The sequence below is a fragment of the Desmodus rotundus genome, chromosome 7 (assembly GCF_022682495.2).
Source record: "Desmodus rotundus isolate HL8 chromosome 7, HLdesRot8A.1, whole genome shotgun sequence".
NCBI lineage: Eukaryota > Metazoa > Chordata > Mammalia > Chiroptera > Phyllostomidae > Desmodus > Desmodus rotundus.
The window spans coordinates 105,312,041-105,331,678 of record NC_071393.1 but is presented as its reverse complement, the minus strand read 5'-3'; the positions used below and the strand labels follow the sequence as shown (position 1 = coordinate 105,331,678).

Genomic DNA, 19,638 nt, shown 5'->3' with positions numbered 1-19,638 from the left:
AGAAATGATACTAATGCCCAATATTGGTTAGTAAAGCAAAGCTTGTTCTACTCAGTGAAAATGAACTGACAACAAAACAATAAGCTGATAAAGCACCTATATACTGGGGTGGGCAGAAGTAGGCTCATAGTTGTATGTGAAAGAGTTCATTCTCGTATTATTTATTTATTAGTTAGGGTAATGTTTGTCTTGTTATTATTTCTTATCCCTACTTATGATTGATCTTTTAGGTAATGGTGGCTGGTAATTCAACCTACTTTTGTCTGCCCCTGTATACAGTAATCTTAAAGGCTGCAGCAATACGAGTATTTACTGGGCACATTTACTGAGTGCTTTATTTGCATCATTGCATTTAACCCTCACAAATTGTATGGTGTGTAAGCATGATGTGTACGTCTTATTACTATGCCATTTTATAGGGAATCAACTAAGGCACACGGCTAGTAAGGCCAGATGCTGGATTCAGGCCTTGCCCCTCACTTCTTCCTGCTCTATCCTCTGCCTCCCTGGGAGCCGGCTTTTTCTTCAGTGGCTTTTCTAAAAGTATGAATTATCTAGGTAATGGTGATTGTGTGGATTTAATAATTCCTCACACTTACATAGTTTTTATTTGTCAAATGTCTTCTTTCTTGAGCTTTTCTATTTACTTATGGACATAGAGAGGCTCAAAGAGGGTAAGTGACTTGCCTAAGGTTTTTTGACAAGTGGTATGTTGAGTAGCGAAGAGGTGACTCTTGGCTTCAAGTCTGGAACTTCCCATCTCAACACTCACCCCTCTTACAGTAATGCTGAGTAAGTGAGCACTCAGTTACCTCTGCTGAGATATTTTCACGTAGGTTCTCTCTTTACAAGCAGCAACATTTATCAGCAAGGCAGCGATCTTAACCAGTACATGCCGTTGTTGTCGTCATCACCATTGTCATTCTAAAGACTCCGTCCATGTCATCAGTATGCCAGTCAGTGTCCGAAGCTCTTGTTACATCCTCGAGTTTTACTTTGGTAAAGACAGCTTCACAAATGTCATGGCAGACCAATGTCGCCTTTCATCAAAGATGGTGCTTTCTTTGTACACAGTACATCAGAATATTATACAGATATTACAGTGTGACATAAATAATTACATTTGTGAACTTCCTCTCTTCAGATTCCAATGAGATCCAGTGGGAGAACTGGCTTAGCAGGGGGTCTGGGGATTTTTTTTTTTTTATGACAGAAAACTCTCATATAAGGATATGCCAAATGTAGGTAGTTATTACTCTGTTAAAAAGTAAAAGTATTCTTTTTCACAATGTATTATCATTTGCAAGAGAATCTTTATAAGGGAACATTTCAAAGTTTTGGGGAGAGAATAATGCTGCATTATGAAAATTTCCACTTTTACAAAGGCTAAAGTGACAGCCACAAATCACCCAAAGCCCTACCACCCACCGTTAATCCATGCTAATATTTGCCGACTCTAATCTGGCGAGTGTCAGATGAAGCAGGAGGGCCAAGCCGGCAACAAAGACAGCTTTCACTAAACAAGATTGTACGTATTTCGAAATGTATTTTGAAATAATTAAATGGAAGAAATTGACACAGAAAGAATTGCCGGACTTCAAGTGCATGTTTCTTTATAGTATAAGTTATTTCTACCTAAAATTTAAAAAAGCTATGATAAACATCAGTGGTTGGAATCATTTCTTAATTACATGTTTTGGATTTAGACTGGACAGATGGAGTCTCTGCAGTATCTTTCTTTTTTTAAAAGGAGATTCACCATGTGTGAGAAAGAGTAACAAAAATTCTGATCTAAATTCATGTCTTCAAATTATGATTTTTTGCAGATTTTCATGAATTAATAGTTTTTTCATTAAAAAACAATATTCTGATACTGTAGGACAAAACATTATGATTAATTACTCTGTGTTAATGAGAATTGTGGAATCTTTCATCATAAGCAGCAGCCTTTTCATCGATTTTTAAAGTTCTCGCCCCCCCACCTCCTGCATGCCTCCCGCACTCCCACTTTCTTCTTATATTCAAAATGATATGCTCAGTTCTTTTTGATCTTTAGACTAGTTAACACATTTGAGAACAGAATCTGTAAAGTAATCAATATATTTTAAATTAGCTTATAATAGAACTAAGTTCTAAATCCACGGGATGCAGCAAACATGTTAAAGCTAATGTGGTTGGATAGTTTCCAAATGTCACCTTTCTCTTTGGAAATAATTAAACTTGTGCCATCACCCCAGCTCCCATCTTCTCCACACCATCTCCTGTAAGTGATGTGCTCATTGGGCCGTGTGTTAATATTTAAATTTTCTCACCTTTCCAGTTCTTGCAAAATAGACACAAACATTCAAAGAAACACATAATTATAATTAAACTCACAATTCGAAAGCTAAGAACTTGACAATAATTCCTTAAGAGCCATTTTCTGCCAAAGTGACCATTAATAGTAGCTACATTAAAAACCTTGATAATTATAATTGTATTATTATATATATTATATATTTGGAATAAGAAAACATTGTTAGGAGTTTTAGAACTTAGAAGTATAGAGTTCTATTTCCTCCAAATATATTTGAGCGATATTTTTAAGTTAATTCTGAGCAAAGTTGTCTTAATGTTTCACACAATCAAATCCTTAAATTCTTTTTTATTTTCTTTACGGAGAAAGGGGGAAGGAAAATAATTCTAGCATTACTTACAAGGTCTTTGCCCAAACTGATATTAATGTTGAACAAGTGAGAAGTACAAATATAGGAGATCAGAATTTTTAGAATTTATTGCACTTCCACTCATTTTACAATGGGCGTGTTTCAAACGTGGTCACGTTGTCTGTCTTGTCTTCAGATGCATTTCATCAAACTGCAGGTCAAATCTAGTGGTAATAGGGGTCAGGATGGACATAATATTTTATCGAACAGAACGGAAGTACAAAGAAATCATTCCTTATCCTTATCTTACATCTTTTTAGTTCAAGAAATATTTTTGCCATTATAGTCTTGGTCAAAATATTAAATATCCCCATTTTTTATAAAGAACTAACAACTACGTAACTCCATGGTTCTTTTCAATTCCAATGCAATGATGAATTTTAGGGTGTGGCCCAGATTTAAGGTTTTGCAGCTAATTGGGACTGATGACCACCGACCAAATGAACGGCTTGTATTTTGATACTGCCAGAAAGCGTACAGAAAGAAAAAGCACATGGCATTAACTGTACAGTACCTTGCAAACCTTCCTAGGTGCCTCCCTCAGTGACTGTGTGCCCAAAGCCTGGCTTCCTCTCCATATGGCCATCTCTTCCTTTGACGCCAGTCGCCCTGCGAGGCTCCTCCAAAGGAGCCCGTTTGCAGGAGGTGTAGCAGAAGGAGCTGGCCACACTGTCTTAAATACTTGGCCCTGCTGTTTCATTTCCTGGCCAGGTCCACCCCATCACTGCCCATCACCATGACCATGGGCCTAAGCATTGTTGTGTTACCTTGGCAGCATGGAGACAATGTGGTCCTAGTGCTTAGAAGGAAAACCACAAAATTCACAGAACCCTAAAAGTAGTTTTTGCCTTCAGTCCAATCTGAAGGGTAGACATTAGAAGAATGTGTTTGCTTTTGTCTCCAGTGGAAGACAAGTACTGGAGATCCTTGCTGGCTCTGTGTTTCTTTGATAATCAAATCCTTCGTTTTTCGCTGTTCCACCAAAGCTCATATAGAGTAGACGATCATCTGTGTGGGTTAAATGCTGTGTCCTTTTACCGTCTACACAGAGCACCAGGCTTAATGTCTTTCCCCTTTCAAAACACCTACGGAATTACTTAAGCGCTTAGAAATGGTGTTGGCAGTTTTCTCTGGAGAGCACATGGGCTGCGTTTTCGGAGACGTGAAGGAAGGGCCTGGAGGACGGAGTTACGGCAGGTGTTTTATTGGCAAAAGTTCCATCCAGCAGTTTCCACTTGGGGCTCAGGGGGCCTGCATTACCATGTAAAGCTTTAATTTCTGTAAGAGACTTTCCAAGGCAAAGGAAGCTCATGAATTTGTTGACTAGAGAAGATGTCATCTTTGAAGATCTCTGCTGAAAGTATTGTTGTACATCTATTTCCATGATGTTTCTCCAGTTTGATAGCAAAATGGAGGAAAGTCGAAGTAGGGACTAAGTTACTGTTTCTTCTTGTTAATTTTTTGGATGATATTTTGTTTGCCTTATGAGGATCAGAAATACTGCTTTGGACACTGGGTTATAAAAAGAACTAAGGCTTTTCTAGCCTTCTGATCCTTTTTAGAAAGTAGTCAGTTATTAGAATCAATCATTGGAAGCTTTCTAAAAAAGTAAAAGGCAACAGCATGTCACTTTTCAATGATCCTTTTTTTGGAATGTTGATATTGCCCGCGAACAGGATTTTCTCACTCAGACTTTTTTAAAAGTAGCATTAACTTCTCCCAGCAAGTGATGCTACCTGACATCTTTTTTTGGACCAAGATGAAATATAAATAAATGCATCTAAGAATATGGTGCAATCATGCAGACACTTGTGCACAATTTACTGCTATTTTCTAACTGCTGCCACATTTTGCCTTATAAGTAAAGTGTGAATATCTGCACCACTGTCTTCCTCACACATCTTTGATAAACTTTCTGAGTACTGCAGCCACTAGTGGATCATATAATGGAGTACATTTAAAATAGTTTCAGAAATCAACATTTTTGGACTGCATCAAAGGGCTTATTGCTAGTAATTTAGCATAGCATTTTATTTCCATTTAGCTATTAATTAAAACTTTGGATCACTTCTGTTTTTCTTTTCTGTTCGTGCTTGGATTATGCAAATGCATGTTGCATGATTTCAGTATTTCAAATCTGCCAAATCTGCCAGGTCTCCCTTGACTTAAATTAGTACTAAGTCAGCCCCAGGCGGGCTGCTGTGTGCCCCCACCTGTGATTTGGGGACTAAGATGAGGTCGCCCAGCCCAGTCCATCTATCAGATTGATAGGACACACTGATCTCTCATTTCAAAGCCAAATGGCTTTTGGCCAAGTAGCTTGTAGTTTTTATAATTGGCATGACAGTATGGTAATTTACATGTCCTGCTGAGTGTGCTTAGTAAATGTGTCCTCAGGTATGTGTGCAGGTGTGCGGCCTCTCGCCTGACCTTTCTGTGTTACGAGCATGTTGAAGGAAGAGAAAAGCCACCTATACTTTGTTGTACTCAGAGACTACTTGGGGTAATTTATTGCAGTTACAGAATTATTTATATACTTTTTAACTAGAATTCTAAGGAAACTTTATTCAAATATTCATTTTTCTGGATTGGGTACTATAAAGCTTCCTACATAAGCTTACATCACTCTAAACAAAATTAAAATGTGAAAAATTGACATTCACACAGCAGATTGGGAACACAGAAACTCTCCTCTCTGATCACACTTCAACACTTCCTCCCCTTCCCTGTGAATCATCAGAGCTTCCGGCTATTTCCCCGCACTCTGACCACGCACAGCCAAGCGCCATTCTCCCAGCCTGTCAGCCCAGCGGCCTTCCCTGCCTGCTGTTCCCAGCCTGAGCCCAGGGTTTCATCTGAACTCTGTCCCCTTTGACCTTTGACTCCTCTGACTGTGCTCCTTGTGCCAGGCCGCAGCCCTGGTCAGCCCCGCCGTCCTCTGCTCAGAACACCCAGCCTCCATCCCTGTCGACTGGACCCACTAGAGATGCTTGACTTTAACCAAACCCTCTTACTTTCTGGCAGCCCTTTTATCCACTTTGAATTGTTACTGTATTCTTCTGAATCAGTGCTGTGCAAATATTGAGACACATAAGTAACTGAAACTCTTCTAGTGACCACGTAAAAAAAGAAATAGGTAAAATTGATTTTGATAGTATATTTTATTTAATCCAACATATCAATAGGATTAGCCTTTCAACGACAACAAAAAATCAATATAAAAACATTAACGAGATACTTTCCACCCTTTTTTGGACGAAGTCTGAAATCGGATGTTAGTTTTCACTTGCAGCACATCTCCAGTGGGACCAGCCGCACCTGCAGGGCTCGGCGCTGCCTGGGGCTCCTCACTAGGAACAGCGCAGGTCTCGACTTCCCTTAGTCTCCTCAAATGCTACCCCATCCGCCTCCACCTCAGGACTCATTTTCCAGGGGAGGCTTGAGTGTACCTACCCCCAGCCACTTCCTGTCATTCTTTTTCCACCTCCATGCACGTCTGTAGCCACAGCCCTCCCTTTCCACTACCATTTCCAGCTTTTGCTCAACCTAAAGGTTAACTTGCTGCTACTCCTCAAACTGCCATTCTATTTACCATCTTCTTTATTACTTTGAACTTCCCACCCCCAAGCCACCACAATTTCATCCCTTAGTCTCCCCTCTCTTGGGGGTTTTCTCCACTCTCATGACTTCGATCGTCATTTCCACGCAGAATACATCCAAATGTAGAGTCAGCCCTTTTTACTAAATTTCAGCCCTGCGTTTCCAATGGCCTGCTGTACATATTCATCCGAGTATCACTGGAATATATTACTGGCATTTAACTCATGGCTACTGGAACAAGCCCTAGGGAGAAAATCATTTAATTTCCACACTTTAAAAAGATGAATACGTACCGTGTGTAGTTGTCAGCCTCATCTCGTCCCATCTCTACCCCAGGCTATGTCAGAACGCCCTGTTTTGATGTCATTACGGAAGAACCCGAAGGTTTAAAGTGTCAGCTTTTTCCCAAACCACTTCACCATCGGATTTCCTATTTTTGTCAGAGAGATTAATCACTCAGTCACCCAGCTTTGAAATGTTGCTTTCACCCTTAATTAGCTCTTCCCCCTTTCTCCCACAGCTAATTAGTAAGTGTTCTTGTCAACTAATCCCTCATAATATTTCCCTTTACCCACCCCATCTCCTTAAGGAATTGTTCACCACCCTCACAAACCATCCCACGTCCACTGTCACCAGTCCCAGCACGATCTCCTCCTTGAAATCAGCTCTTACCACCTCTGACAGCACAAGACACACTGGCACGGATGCGGCCTTTTTTAAATGAATGTCCAGTCTTCCCAGCTAGATTCTTAACAGCAGGGACAAAATTTGATGACCTGCTCATCCCTGTGATTACTAGACAAGTACCTGACCAGTAACTGTTCACTGCTGATAATGAGTCATTTTCACTTAAAAGAAAAATTTCCTTTTAAGTATCTAGTTCTGGGAGCAGATTTAAACATAAATCAGGTTGCCCGGAATAATTTTGCATACTTTTGGGGACATTTGACATATAGCCATAAAATGTGAGAGAGGCAAGTGTTTTGTCATGGAGAAAGCTTCAAACTTAGGTTCTGATCTTGCTTCTCCTGTTAACTAGTCAGTAGACAAGTTTCTCAACGCGTAACTTCCTCGCTTGTTATAGAGTAGCCCCCCTTATCTGTGGGGCATGCATTCCAGGCCCCCCGGGGGTGTCTGAAGCCTCGGGTAGAAAGGAACCCTACGTGTACTGTTGTTTCCTACACGTACACACCTATGATAAAATATAGTTTATCAATTAGGAATGGTAAGAGATGAACAACGATAACATAATAAAGTAGAACAGTTATAACAACATACTGTAATTGAAGTTATGTGAGTGGCTTTGGGGCTATTATTAAGGGTCACTGGACACAAGGACTGTGCCACCTCCACAGTCTGTCTGATAATGTAGATGCTGCTAAGGGGCTAACAGGTGGGAGTGCGTACATCTGTGGATGCGCTGGACGGAGGGATGACTCGCATCCCGAGTGGGACAGAGCACAGGGGAGCGAGATTTCATCACGCTACTCAGAACAGCACTCATTTTAAATTGTATGAGTTTTTAATTTATGAAATTTTACACTTCACTTCTTTAGACCACAGTAGACCACAGAAAGCAAAACTGTGGATAAGGGGAGACTCCTAATACCTGTCTAATGGAGTTCATTGTAAGGTTTAAATGAGGTAACTATCTGAAAGAGTTTTGAGCATTTCAGGATCTATATAAATAGGTAATTATGTCATTAAAGTGCCCTGAGTCAACATCCCATTGATGTTCTAAGACAAGTCTTTTGTTAACCTCCCCATTAGAAACCCCCAGCGTCTTAGCAAGTCGATTGAAAGACCTGTTGTGTTGTGATTCTGTCCCAAATGAATGCTGGTGAGTTAACAGTTAGTGCTCCCTGCTCCCTTCTTCAAGTGAAGGCTGGGCCTGCCGCCTGCTGTTCCAGAGCTGCTTAAACTGGAGGCCGAGACTCAGAAGGCTCTTCTTCAGGATACCACTTTTTATTGAGTTTATTGGGATGACATTGGTTCACAAAACCATACGGGTTTCAAGCGTGCGACTCAACAAAACATCATCTGCACGCTGCATGGTGCGCCCATCCCACAAAGTCCCTTTCCGTCCCCGTTTATCCCCCCTTTGCTCCCCTCCGCCTACTATTTTTAATGGGTGTTAAGCAATTCAATGAGTGGAGACTCACTTAGAAATAGCAAATTCTATCTCCTCTTTGCCTGAAATCTACTTGTAAGGTCTCCCATGCCCCTTCACATCTCAGAGGTTGGTGCAGTGCACCTAACCTTAGGAGTACCCCCTTTAGACAAATCAAACTATCTTAGAACATACGGTTGACCTTGAACACTGCAGGGATGAACCCTGCAACCCTGGAGCAGCTGAGAATCGGAGTATGAGTACAGAGGGCCCTCTCCCCCACCGATGCCTAAATGTGGATTGAAAATACAGGCGAGCCCTAAACGACACAGGTTTGAGCTGCTCGGGTCCACTCTCACGCAGAGCAGTACTGCTTTTCCTTTGCTCCCGGAAACCTGTTTATAGAACTGACCCCACTTAAAAGAGCAGAATAAAGCTTTGTTTTGCCCCCAGACATATTTATGATTCTTTCCTCTACTACTATTTTTTTTAAGATTTTATTTATTTTTAGAGAGAGGGGAGGGAAGGAGAAAGAGAGGGAATGAAACATCAATGTGTGGTTGCCTCTCACGCCCCCTACTGGAGACCTGACCCACAACTCAGGCATGTGCCCTGACTGGAAATCGAACCAGTAACCCTTTGGTTTGCAGGCCCACACTCAATCCACTGAGCTACACCAGCCAGGGCCTTTCCTCTACTTCTTACATTGTGAAAGTATTGTGGAAAAAAGGGAGCAAACCTTTGCCCAGGGAACGGCTGACTACCGTAACCTTGCTGAGTTCAGGACATTGCTGGACCAGGTCGTGGTGGTGGGTGGAGAGCAGGAGGGGGTGGATGACAGATGAGCTTAGATGGCAATTCTCTCTGCTCCTTCAGATTGCTGGGGTGCCCACAGTCTGTTATAACAGAGCCTCTCTACCCTTTAACCCCAGATTTACTCTCTAGGCAGCCTGAGGTAAGTCTGCTGTCTAAGCTAACTCTGCTGTGCAACACTCCCTGTGCCCCTCTAAGCTCCAGGGCTTTCACTCGGCCATGGGACCTTGTCAGCTAGTTACACGTGGGGGTGTGATGGGAGCGGCTCCCTGCTCTCTTCTACCCAGTCCCCTTCATTCTCTTTTGAGCTGACGACTGGCATCTGATTCTGTCAGCCAGATGCCTCCAGCTGGGTACCTGCACGTAAAGCTGGCGGTGTAAGCAGCTGCCACCGTCACTTGGTTGCCAGATAAAAATTTCGTGTCCTGTTTTCTCTTTCTGAAAATTGATTAACATAACATTCTTAAAAAAAACATTTGTTGCAACAATATGGACGGACCTTGAGGACACTATGCCAAGTGAAGTAAGTCAGACAAAGACAGATACTGTATGATATCACTTACATGCCAGATCTAAAACATCTACACTCATGGAGAAACAGAGAGGAATAGTGGTTACCGAGGGTCGGGGGGAGGGACGTGGGGGTGCTGGTCCCAGGGCACAAGCTCGTCTGTGAAGACGAGTAAGATGTGGAGCTAATGGGCAGCATGGGGATTATAGTCAACCACAGTGTAGTATATGCTTCAAATATGCTAGGAGACTAGGTCTTAAATGTTCTCACCACAAAAAAGAAACCATAATTATGTGACGTAGTAGAGGTGTTAGCCGACGCCGCGGTGGTGATCACATTACAGTATACAGATATAGCAAATCAGCACCTTCAGCTTACACAATGTTATATGTCAGTTCTATCTCAACTAAAAGTAGCACTTGCCTAACTGGAGAATAAATTTCCATGCATTCTTAAGCAAGGCTTCTGTGCTTTTTAAGAATAATCTGGTGGCTGGGATATTCAAAGTATTTCCATTTTGTATCACATTTGAAGCACCAGGGCTTTATTCTTTGGAATTTAAATTTTTTCTAAGTTGAAAGAGGGAAATAAGTGAATGATGGATGTGATGTAGATTTTAAAGTTTGTATTCCAGGTTCTTAAGTAACAGAATAATAGAGCACAAATGATGTACAAAATGGTTGAGTCCAAATGTCAGCTCCTGGGTTTCCGGAGACAGCTACTGACCCTTCCGGTTTGGAGGCAGGCCATGTCTTTTCTCAGGGGCCTCTGGCCTTGGCTGGGATCTGCCGGGCCCGCCACCATGCTCCCAAAGGCACCACCTGCCCTAACCTCTCTGTTCACTGTGGCTGCTCCTTCTCAGCAGCACAGACGTTTGTGAGTGAGGTACACAGCCACAGGGCACCATGGAGACATAAAATTGTCAGCCTGGCATCAAGATACACACAGCCAGTGCCACCCAAAAGAAGAGAACTGGTTCTTCACAGAGCCTTCTGTATTTTCAGTTTCGCTTCAAAGTCACATCATTTGGGTCCCTGTACAGAGTGCGTAGCCCAAGGGGATACATTCATGGAGATATGGTTGCTGGAGATTCAACAGCCTTTTCTTATCTGTGAATTTATGAACTGTCTACAGGGACGGAAGAGATTCTTCCAAAGCAAAATGAAGTGAGTAAGTGCCCTGGACAAAGCCCCATGTCCACTCACTCGTGTTTAGGGACCTGAAGGTCACTGGGAACCTTGGCCGGTGAGGCGCGGCCGCAGCAGCCCCCCCTCCCCCCAGGTCCTGCCTATGGTAAATGGTTTGTACGTTGTGTCTCCTTCCCACAGCGATCGACCTGCTGTACTGGCGGGACATCAAGCAGACGGGGATAGTGTTTGGGAGCTGCCTGCTGCTGCTCTTCTCCCTGACCCAGTTCAGCGTCGTGAGTGTCGTGGCCTACCTGGCCCTCGCCACGCTCTCGGCCACTATCAGTTTCCGCATCTACAAGTCTGTTTTGCAAGCTGTGCAGAAAACCGACGAGGGCCACCCTTTCAAGTGAGTGCCCCAGCCAGACCAGCTGCTGCCCAGCCTCTCACTGGGGCTCTTCCCTCTGCCTCTCCTTCCCGCCCCTACGTGTCGGGTCCTGTTTGTCTGAGACCTAACAAGCCTCTTGAGAGCCTCCTTTAACACCCTGTCTTTGATATCTGATGAATTTCCAAAACAAACTCATCACCTCTATTCTCAAATTTATTGCTCTGTTGATTTTTTATTTTAATTACTACTAAGTAAATACTTGAATTTAACAAGTTTAATTATATAAATTTACATTTAGTATTAATATATTTTATTTAATTATTACTAATAGTAAGCACATTTCATGATATGTATACAATGTTTTATAATTTACAAAGGGCTTCGACAACGAATCCTCCCAACTCTGTGAAGAAGGCAGGGTGTTATAATCTTTTTTACAGGTGGAAAAACTGAGGGTCTAAGAAGTAAAGTGACTCACCCAAGGTCACGTGGCCAGTTGACAGCACAGAGCAAGGACCAGGGTGTTGGGACTTTTACTTCTACGCTGCCTCTGGAAGGTTAATGCCAAAGGGCCAATTTGCTGAGTGGTGCAAGGCTCATGAACAGTCTTATGACGTTCCCTCATCTGCATTTTATACCAGGGAAACCCAACTGGAATGAACAGGGAAGAGAGCACATGTGTTTAAGGCAATTTCCTCAGAGAATATAGGAAACGCGGCAGAGGGAGGAATTAGCTCTGCCAGCTGCATGCCACCCACCTGGCTCCCCAGTTTACCTCCTGGCTCCAGACTGTGAGCTTGGGCACTTGTAGCTCTGACTGTCAGAGTCGCCCCGCCTGGCGCTGGCCCCGGAGTGCAGGCTGCACTGCAGGTGGCCCCACCTCCTGTAGCAAGGGACATTCATGCCTCAGGATGAGAGTGGTTTCTCAGCCAGCCCCAGAATTCACCGGGAAGCCTCTGTGCCCCTGGCTCACCCCTCGCCAGTCAGCTGAATCAGGCTTCAGTGCGCCGGGCTCAGGAAAGGGGAAAAGGGCCTGCTGCCAAAAGGGAAAAGGCTGTGTACCTGGCATCCCTTCGCAGACCCTGACTCCTGGCGGCAGTGTCAAACCCAGTCAGAGTCCGAGCGTTCTTGCTCTTGGGATGTATTTCAGCTTCTTCTAATGCAGAGCTGAGGGGCCTCTGGGGCTAACTTGGCTACACAAGTTCGCATCCCAAAGTGGGAAGAGTGGAGTGGAGACCGCTTTTAGCGTCCTGCCCCCCGCCCCGGCCTCTGCTGTCGGCCATCCAGGCCAGGCTGGCTTCCCCCACCTTCTTGGACCCCGAGACAGTCAAGTTACATGGAGGAGCATATGTTCCATTTGGTTTATTTCTTCCAATACCCAGCTTAGGACCAAGAGTCTAAGTACAGTTTGCTCAGCTACTTTCTCTTCCTTTAGGGGACCGTTTTAAAATGTAGAGCTGTCCTTTGGCTGAATTGCTTTTCTCAGTAAAAGAAATATCTATCTCCAAGTACATTTTGAATCAAAACATCCTATCTAGACAAACCATTATTTTTCTATTTTTTTTCTATATGGGAGAATACCCATAATATTTAAATGTAAACTCCCCAAAACCCAAGCCAAATGCTGCTTTCCTCTTTCCATCCCAATTCCTATAGTTAGGTAAGCACCGTTAAGAGCTGTAGGGATATCCTCGAGGTAGGCAGCCTGCCCTGTCGCAGAGCAGAGGGTGGAGAGGGGATGAGGGACCTCTGGAAGGAACATGGCCAAACCGGAGGATGGACTGTTTGCTTATTTCTGAGGAGCCTGGTTATCTACCCAAGACTTAAACTGACCCTTTTGAACAAATGAAAAATGCAGTTACTAAAGATACCTCTTGGGGTTTTTTTGTTTATCTTTATGGACATGATTCTCTTTTTAAATTGAATTTATTGGGGTGAGATCGTTAATAAAACTATGTTTCAGGTGTATGATTCTACAATACATGCTCTGCAGGTTGTGCTGTGCGCTCACCACCCAAAGTCAAGGCTGCTTCTGTCGCCATTTACCTCCCCTTTACTCTCCCCTCCCGCCCCCTCCCCGTGCCCTCTTTAATCACCACACTGCTGTCTGTGTCTGAGGTTTTTCACTGTCAGTCTGTTTTCTGTATTTATGTGGCTGTTTCTATTTTTCTATTTGTGTATGATTTCATTTATATGTGGAATCTAAGGAACAAAATTAACAAATACAGATACCGCTCTTAATAGAACCAGTGAGCATTTTATTTTAATATGGCCCAGCTCACTTGAGTTTCAGAGCCCTCTACATGAAATCTTCGCAGAACTTTCCAGAATTTGGAAATCTCAATATTTCCAGAATATGAAATCTCAAGAGTTTTAGAAGACAATAATTGGCAGCTAGGATTTTCAGACATTTGAGACAATCATTTAGAAACAGAATTCGTGTCTACTCAGCCAAGAAGAAATGAGGACTTTCACAATTACCTAGTGGGCCGGGGATATCTAGAGAATTCAGCTGATTTGGACAGTTGCTGTGAATTGCCAGCTCAGACTATCATACTGTCTTTGGGAAATAGAAACAGCCACAGCACCCACTAGGTGCCACGATTCTCATGTCCTGCAGTGCCCTGGGTTGGGTGGCCTGCAGCCCACGGGCTGGTGTACACCCCCCAGGGTGACCGGCTGTCCCGCTCAGAGAGAAGGCAGGACAACTTGGCCGTTCTGCGGTTCCCTCTGATGGAGCGCCCTGTGGGGATGGTTTGTTGCCAGGGCCTACTTGGAGCTCGAGATCACCCTCTCTCAGGAGCAGATCCAGAAGTACACGGACTGCCTGCAGTTCTACGTGAACAACACGCTTAAAGAGCTGAGGAGACTCTTCCTTGTCCAGGACCTGGTGGATTCCTTAAAAGTAGGACTGCTTATGCTGTTCACTCGACAGTCTTGGGCTTTGTTTTTTCCTAAAGGTATCATATAATAAACCCAAACCCACATAATGGAGACTACAGTGCAACTGGTAGTTACATTCTAGAGTCAGAAAACTTCCAGGTGTGCGGTACCATGGAGCTCATCCAGGCTAAGCCCCCCATTTTATGGATGCTGGAACAGTGGCTCCGAGAGGCAGAAACCCTTGCCCGCGCTTGCCCAGTGAGTCACTGGCAGAGCTGGGGTCCAACCTGGCTTCCACAGCTGCTAGTTCTCTACTTCCTGCAACATACCAGGTGGCTTCTCCTTGCTTTGTAATTCCTCTGCTGATTTCCTAAAATTAATTTAAAAATAAAAATCTAGTTTGAGGAATGTGAAACACATGGGCTTTTCCATTGACACAAACTCTGGAATCTAATAATAGTGAGATGGCCAAGTGTCCTGACACAGTGCGGGCTGCGGGACTGAGCCCCCGGGCAGAGGCCCTCGCCACCTGGGTGTCGTTCCCGGTGCTGTCATTGACCTCACCTCGTTTCTTCGAAGGAGCCACTGTGGCTGCCTGACCACCCTCGGCTTACCTATAAAACCTTAGTCAGTCAGCAGGACCCTGGCCAGACTGGTGACTTCCCTGTGCTCCCAGAACACATTGTGCACACCAGGCAAGAATCTTATACCGTGGGCTTCCCAGTAACTGTCCAAGGAAGCGTAGAAAGAAAAGTGAGTGATGTGGCCTTGACCCCCGAGGCGCTTTCCCGGAATAACATCTTGCCAACTAATGACTGAGGAGAGATACCAGGGAGAACGTGATTACTTACCTACTTACCAGAGGGCTCTTAATGTGACATTTCTACTGGTGTTTGTAATGTAAATAATGCGCGCCAGAGCAGGGTCGGCACGCCTTACGTGTAGGAAATATTTCAAGGTCGTGGCCCACGGTCTCTGCTGCCATTGTGGCAGGAAAGCAGCCGAAGACAGTGTGTACGTGACTGTCGGTGGCTGTGTGCCCATAAGACTTCATGAGTGCATGAAATTGAGTTTCCTGTTGTTTTCCCACAGCACAAAGTGGCATTCTTGTTTCGATTCTATTCAACCATTTAAAAATGTAAAATCCATTCTTAACTCATGGGTCCGCACGAGTCCCTAGGATCTTACACCAGAGCGGTCCCAAGGGTTCTGAGAAAAGTGAAGACAGGATCCTCTTCCAGCAAATCCGTGACAAGCTTTAAATATGCCTTCGTTTCCTGTTGAAATTGTGATATATTTTGCCTCAAATTCTAATCTAAAAAGAAGTCAGTGAAATGAGACTCTTTTCTGTCACTGTGTGAGAAGTTGTGATAGTCATTTCATTTTCCAGTTTGCAGTCCTGATGTGGCTCCTGACTTACGTGGGCGCTCTCTTCAACGGCCTGACCCTGCTGCTCATGGGTAAGGACGGAGGAGAGCATGGCGCCCCCCTCGCACCCTCCTGGAGCACGGAGCTCCCTACGCTGTTAGCGGTTGGCTTGTGTTGATGGGGTCCTAGGAACAAATGTCAGATTCCCCTGAGTGCGGAGCATTTCCCTGACCATAGGTCGTTAAGGAATACAATACATAGTACACATTCATAATGAATTCCTTAGTCTGGAGTGTTTTTTTTCGGTAGCCACAACTGTTTGAGCATTTTTTGGCTTCATATATATACATATGAATACATATATCTGTTTACAATGGCAGTTATGGACAGAAATCCGTTGTCATTTTAGGAGGCACGGTAGTGTCCAACTGGCAACCCACAGGCCACACGTGGCCCAGGATGGCTATAAAGGCGGCTCAACACAAAATCATAAATTTACTTAAAACATTGTGAGGTTTTGGGGGGATTACATGTCACAGTGTCACAAATAATAAATGTTATGTACACTCTTCTTCCAGTGTCGCCCAGAGATGCCAAAGCTCGGACAGCCCTGGTCCACCCCATTCTAGGGATAACGACTTAACGCCTGTAAAGGGCTCGGCACCCCTTTGTTCCCCTGCAAGCTGCCCTGCGTTCATTTATCTAGAATGCGGGCTATTATAAATGCTGTCATACCACATGACCGTGTCAGCTTGTGTGTAAAAGCTTATATAATGATAACCCTCAGAATCTTGATACTCTTCTTTGTTTTTTATCCCAGCTGTGGTTTCAATGTTTACTCTACCCGTAGTGTATGTAAAGCACCAGGTAAGTTCTGTGTGATGTCAAACATTCCTATTCCATTTTGACCTCATGAACTTTGGATGTGCTCATGATTTCCTCCTTGTTGTAGGCACAGATTGACCAATACCTGGGACTTGTGAGGACTCACATAAATGCTGTTGTGGCAAAGTAAGTTGCATGCTGCAATTAATAAAAAGGAGAGACTGTCTTAAGCAGGCAAACAAGTGGATGAGGTCAGGGTAATAAAAAGGTAATAAAATGATAGGTTGATTTATGATCCTTCATTCACTTACTTGAGTCATATTCGTGCTCTCTCCAATGATATTATTTCAGAAAATAAGTATAAATTTTAAAACTCTCAATTAAACAAAACTTTTGTTGTTTTTTTCAGGTTGTATGATGAATGAGGGTTTCTTCTTTTTACTCAATCAAATCGCATAATATATTTCTTAATTTTATTTTTCAGTTATGATTTGGATTAATTAACATCTCCTATTGGTTTCAGGCGTACAGGACAGTGGTTACACAATCATGTGCTTGACAAAGTGGGCCCCATGCTACGACTTCAAGTCCCCACCTGGCACTGCACACAGCAACTGCAGTGTTAATGACTGTTCCCCGAGTGGCGCTCTACTTCCCTGTAACTGTTCCGTCACTGCCACTCTGTGTCTCAGCCCCCTCACCTTTCACACGCAGTCCTGCAACACCCATGCCCTCTGGCAACTGACAGTTATAGATACAGAGAACAGACACTGATGGCTGTCCTAGGGGAGGGGTGTTGGGAGGCGGGGCGAAAAAGATGAAGAGACTGAGCGGTACCATCCGCGGTCTCGCAGCAGTCACAGGGATGCGGAGTGTGGCCAGGGAACGGGGTCAGAACACGGTAATGGCTGTGGACAGAGCGGGGGGTACTGGAAATACTGGGCTGGGGGAGCACTTGGTGAAGTATGTGACGGTCTAACCACTATCTGTACACCCAAAACTCATGCAAAATAATACTGAATGCCAACTGTAATTGAAAATCAGAACAAAAATGTGTTTATGAACACTCACATGAAAAATGATATTTTTGAAATATTAATCACTTAAGCTAATTAGCAACAACACATAATGACATAAAATGATTTCATTAATAACACTTGTGATTTATTACTTTTTCATGCTGTCTTTTTAGGATTCAGGCTAAAATCCCAGGCGCTAAAAGGCACACTGAGTAAGCTGATATCACACGGGGTCGGGACGCAGACAGGAACGGCCTGAGTGGTAACAGTTCTGTCCTTACGTGTTACGGCACATCGATTGTTTCTCCCCCCAGGACCATAAGCTTACAGACAAACGTGAAGACGGCTGTTTTCAGGCTGTTTCTGTACCCTTAGGATATTTGAGTCACTTGTGTCAAGCACTAAAGTATAGAGAAAAGTTCATTAGATGTGGTTTTTAATTTGGTCTTGCTAAACAGCAAAGTGCATGATGGTGAGAGTCCCGTTCTCTTTCCTCCTCCTGTGCTCCTCTCCTCCCCTGCCGTGCTTCTGTAGCTCCTGACGCTCCCTGTGGCTAGGCCTTTCCTGCCCAGCGCGCTGATGCCAGTAGTGGAAATCGCTTCTATGTCCTTCAGTTGCTGGTTGGGTTATCTTTAATAACTATATATAGAATTGTAGACTGATGTTTTAGTGTTTTTCCAACACACATAGCGTAAAAATAAAAACTGTCGCCTGTACCTATTAGGGTCATCAGTTTTGTATAACTTAAAATAATGGAAAATAAATTAAAAACAAACATTCAGTACTTTTGTTGTGTGGGACTGATGGGCTGACTTACATGTATGGTAACGAAAAAGTACCAGCATGTTAACTTTATTACAATTTGTATTACTTTCTCTGTAGTTCCTAATGGGCTTAATTATGGACTCTGGATATTTGCACTTATGTACTTGATACCGAATGAGTAAATAAATGTTACTAAGTGTAAAAACTTCTCCCTCTCTCCTTGCGGCCCTACCAGAAAATGCAATGGTTGTAAGAGATGAAATCTCCTGAGGGCGTGGGGGAAAGGCTGGGACCAAGTGCTCCCTTTACTCCTGTCTCCTGGACCACATGGTCCAACCCCAGCCTGGTGTATGGCTGCTTTGGGCTACTAATGGAAATCACCAAAGAATAGGAAAACAATAAATACTCTTCAGACTAGACAATGGGGTTGAGGCAGATATTTTAAATAGTTATTTTTAACTTTAAAAAAAAAGGAATAAAGCAAATACATAAATAAATAAACTCAACAGTGATATAAACCCTTCCATAAACTTCTTATACTAATATGCAACACAGCACTGGCATGAAACTATTGTAATTGCTATGAACTCTTGGTGATTACTTACTGAGCACCTACTGTGTGCCAAACACTGGGAACAGGGCTGTGATAAGAGAGACGACAGTCCCTGCCATCACTAAGAAACGTCTTCTCACAACCGCTCAGTTTTTGGTCAGAGGTGTAGTTGCGTACTTTGTTTCACTGTCAGAATCAAAAGTCAAGGATGATGAGGAAGAAGTGGATGGAATTGCAGCAGTGGGAGGAATGAATGCAGGAGGACAAAAGAAGGGAAAGTTACAAAGGCTGCCTTGGACCAGTTCTGTGCGTAGGTTTATAAGCACTTATGGAGACCACAGGGCAACTGGAACTGTGCCAACAGCCAGGATGGGGGAGATGGGAGGTGGCGATGTGGAAATGCTAAGGAATCAAAGGCAGCATGAAGTAGGATCAACTGAGAAGGTGAAGTTTGGGAATGGGTCCCGATCTGGATTTTGCAGATGGACAAGGTTCATTCCAGTGTGAAGGAAGAACAAGAGCCAAGGCGCTGAGACATGGAGGTGCATGGCCTTTGTCTGAGTAATAAGCTGAATTGCCCTGTCAGGACCTTGGGGTGGGAAGGGTTGTGTCAGGTGAGGCTGAAAGGCTGGGTCCAGATCACACGGGAAAGAAAGGCCAAGGTGCTTGGTCTTTTTCCCCAGATCTCAGAGACTCCCATAAACACAACTGTAACCCAACCAACAGCAAGCAGGTGTCAACTGACTAGGGCTCTACTGAAGTAGCTCCAGCAAGACTAGGAAGGAGCTACTTCCCTGACCCTTTATGTCAGTCTGACCTGCCCTGCACCAGGAACGCACAGAGGAATGGCTAGGAGAGTTTACATGGAGGGACATGGGACTGGGGCTGGTGGCAGACTTAGATACAGGGTACCAAGGCCAAGGCAGACCTTGAGAGTTAGCGCCTCCTTCAATGTTGCACCCTAGGTAGCT

The 19,638-nt window shown here is 43.8% G+C and overlaps 1 protein-coding gene across 5 annotated transcripts in view; it reads left to right on the top strand.

Moving 5' to 3' along the window:
- RTN1 (reticulon 1) overlaps positions 1 to 18,313 on the top strand; it is a 161,118-nt gene extending 142,805 nt beyond the window's left edge. For all 5 annotated transcript variants that reach the window (XM_071222007.1, XM_053929183.2, XM_045201173.2 and 2 more), the window contains 6 exons: positions 11,068 to 11,275; positions 14,021 to 14,159; positions 15,528 to 15,597; positions 16,326 to 16,372; positions 16,458 to 16,516; positions 17,523 to 18,313. In XM_071222007.1, coding sequence (XP_071078108.1) covers positions 11,068 to 11,275; positions 14,021 to 14,159; positions 15,528 to 15,597; positions 16,326 to 16,372; positions 16,458 to 16,516; positions 17,523 to 17,565 — 566 coding nt within the window. In that variant the 3' untranslated portion in view covers positions 17,566 to 18,313. The remainder of the gene's footprint in view (positions 1 to 11,067; positions 11,276 to 14,020; positions 14,160 to 15,527; positions 15,598 to 16,325; positions 16,373 to 16,457; positions 16,517 to 17,522) is intronic.
- The last annotated feature ends 1,325 nt before the right edge of the window (positions 18,314 to 19,638 follow it).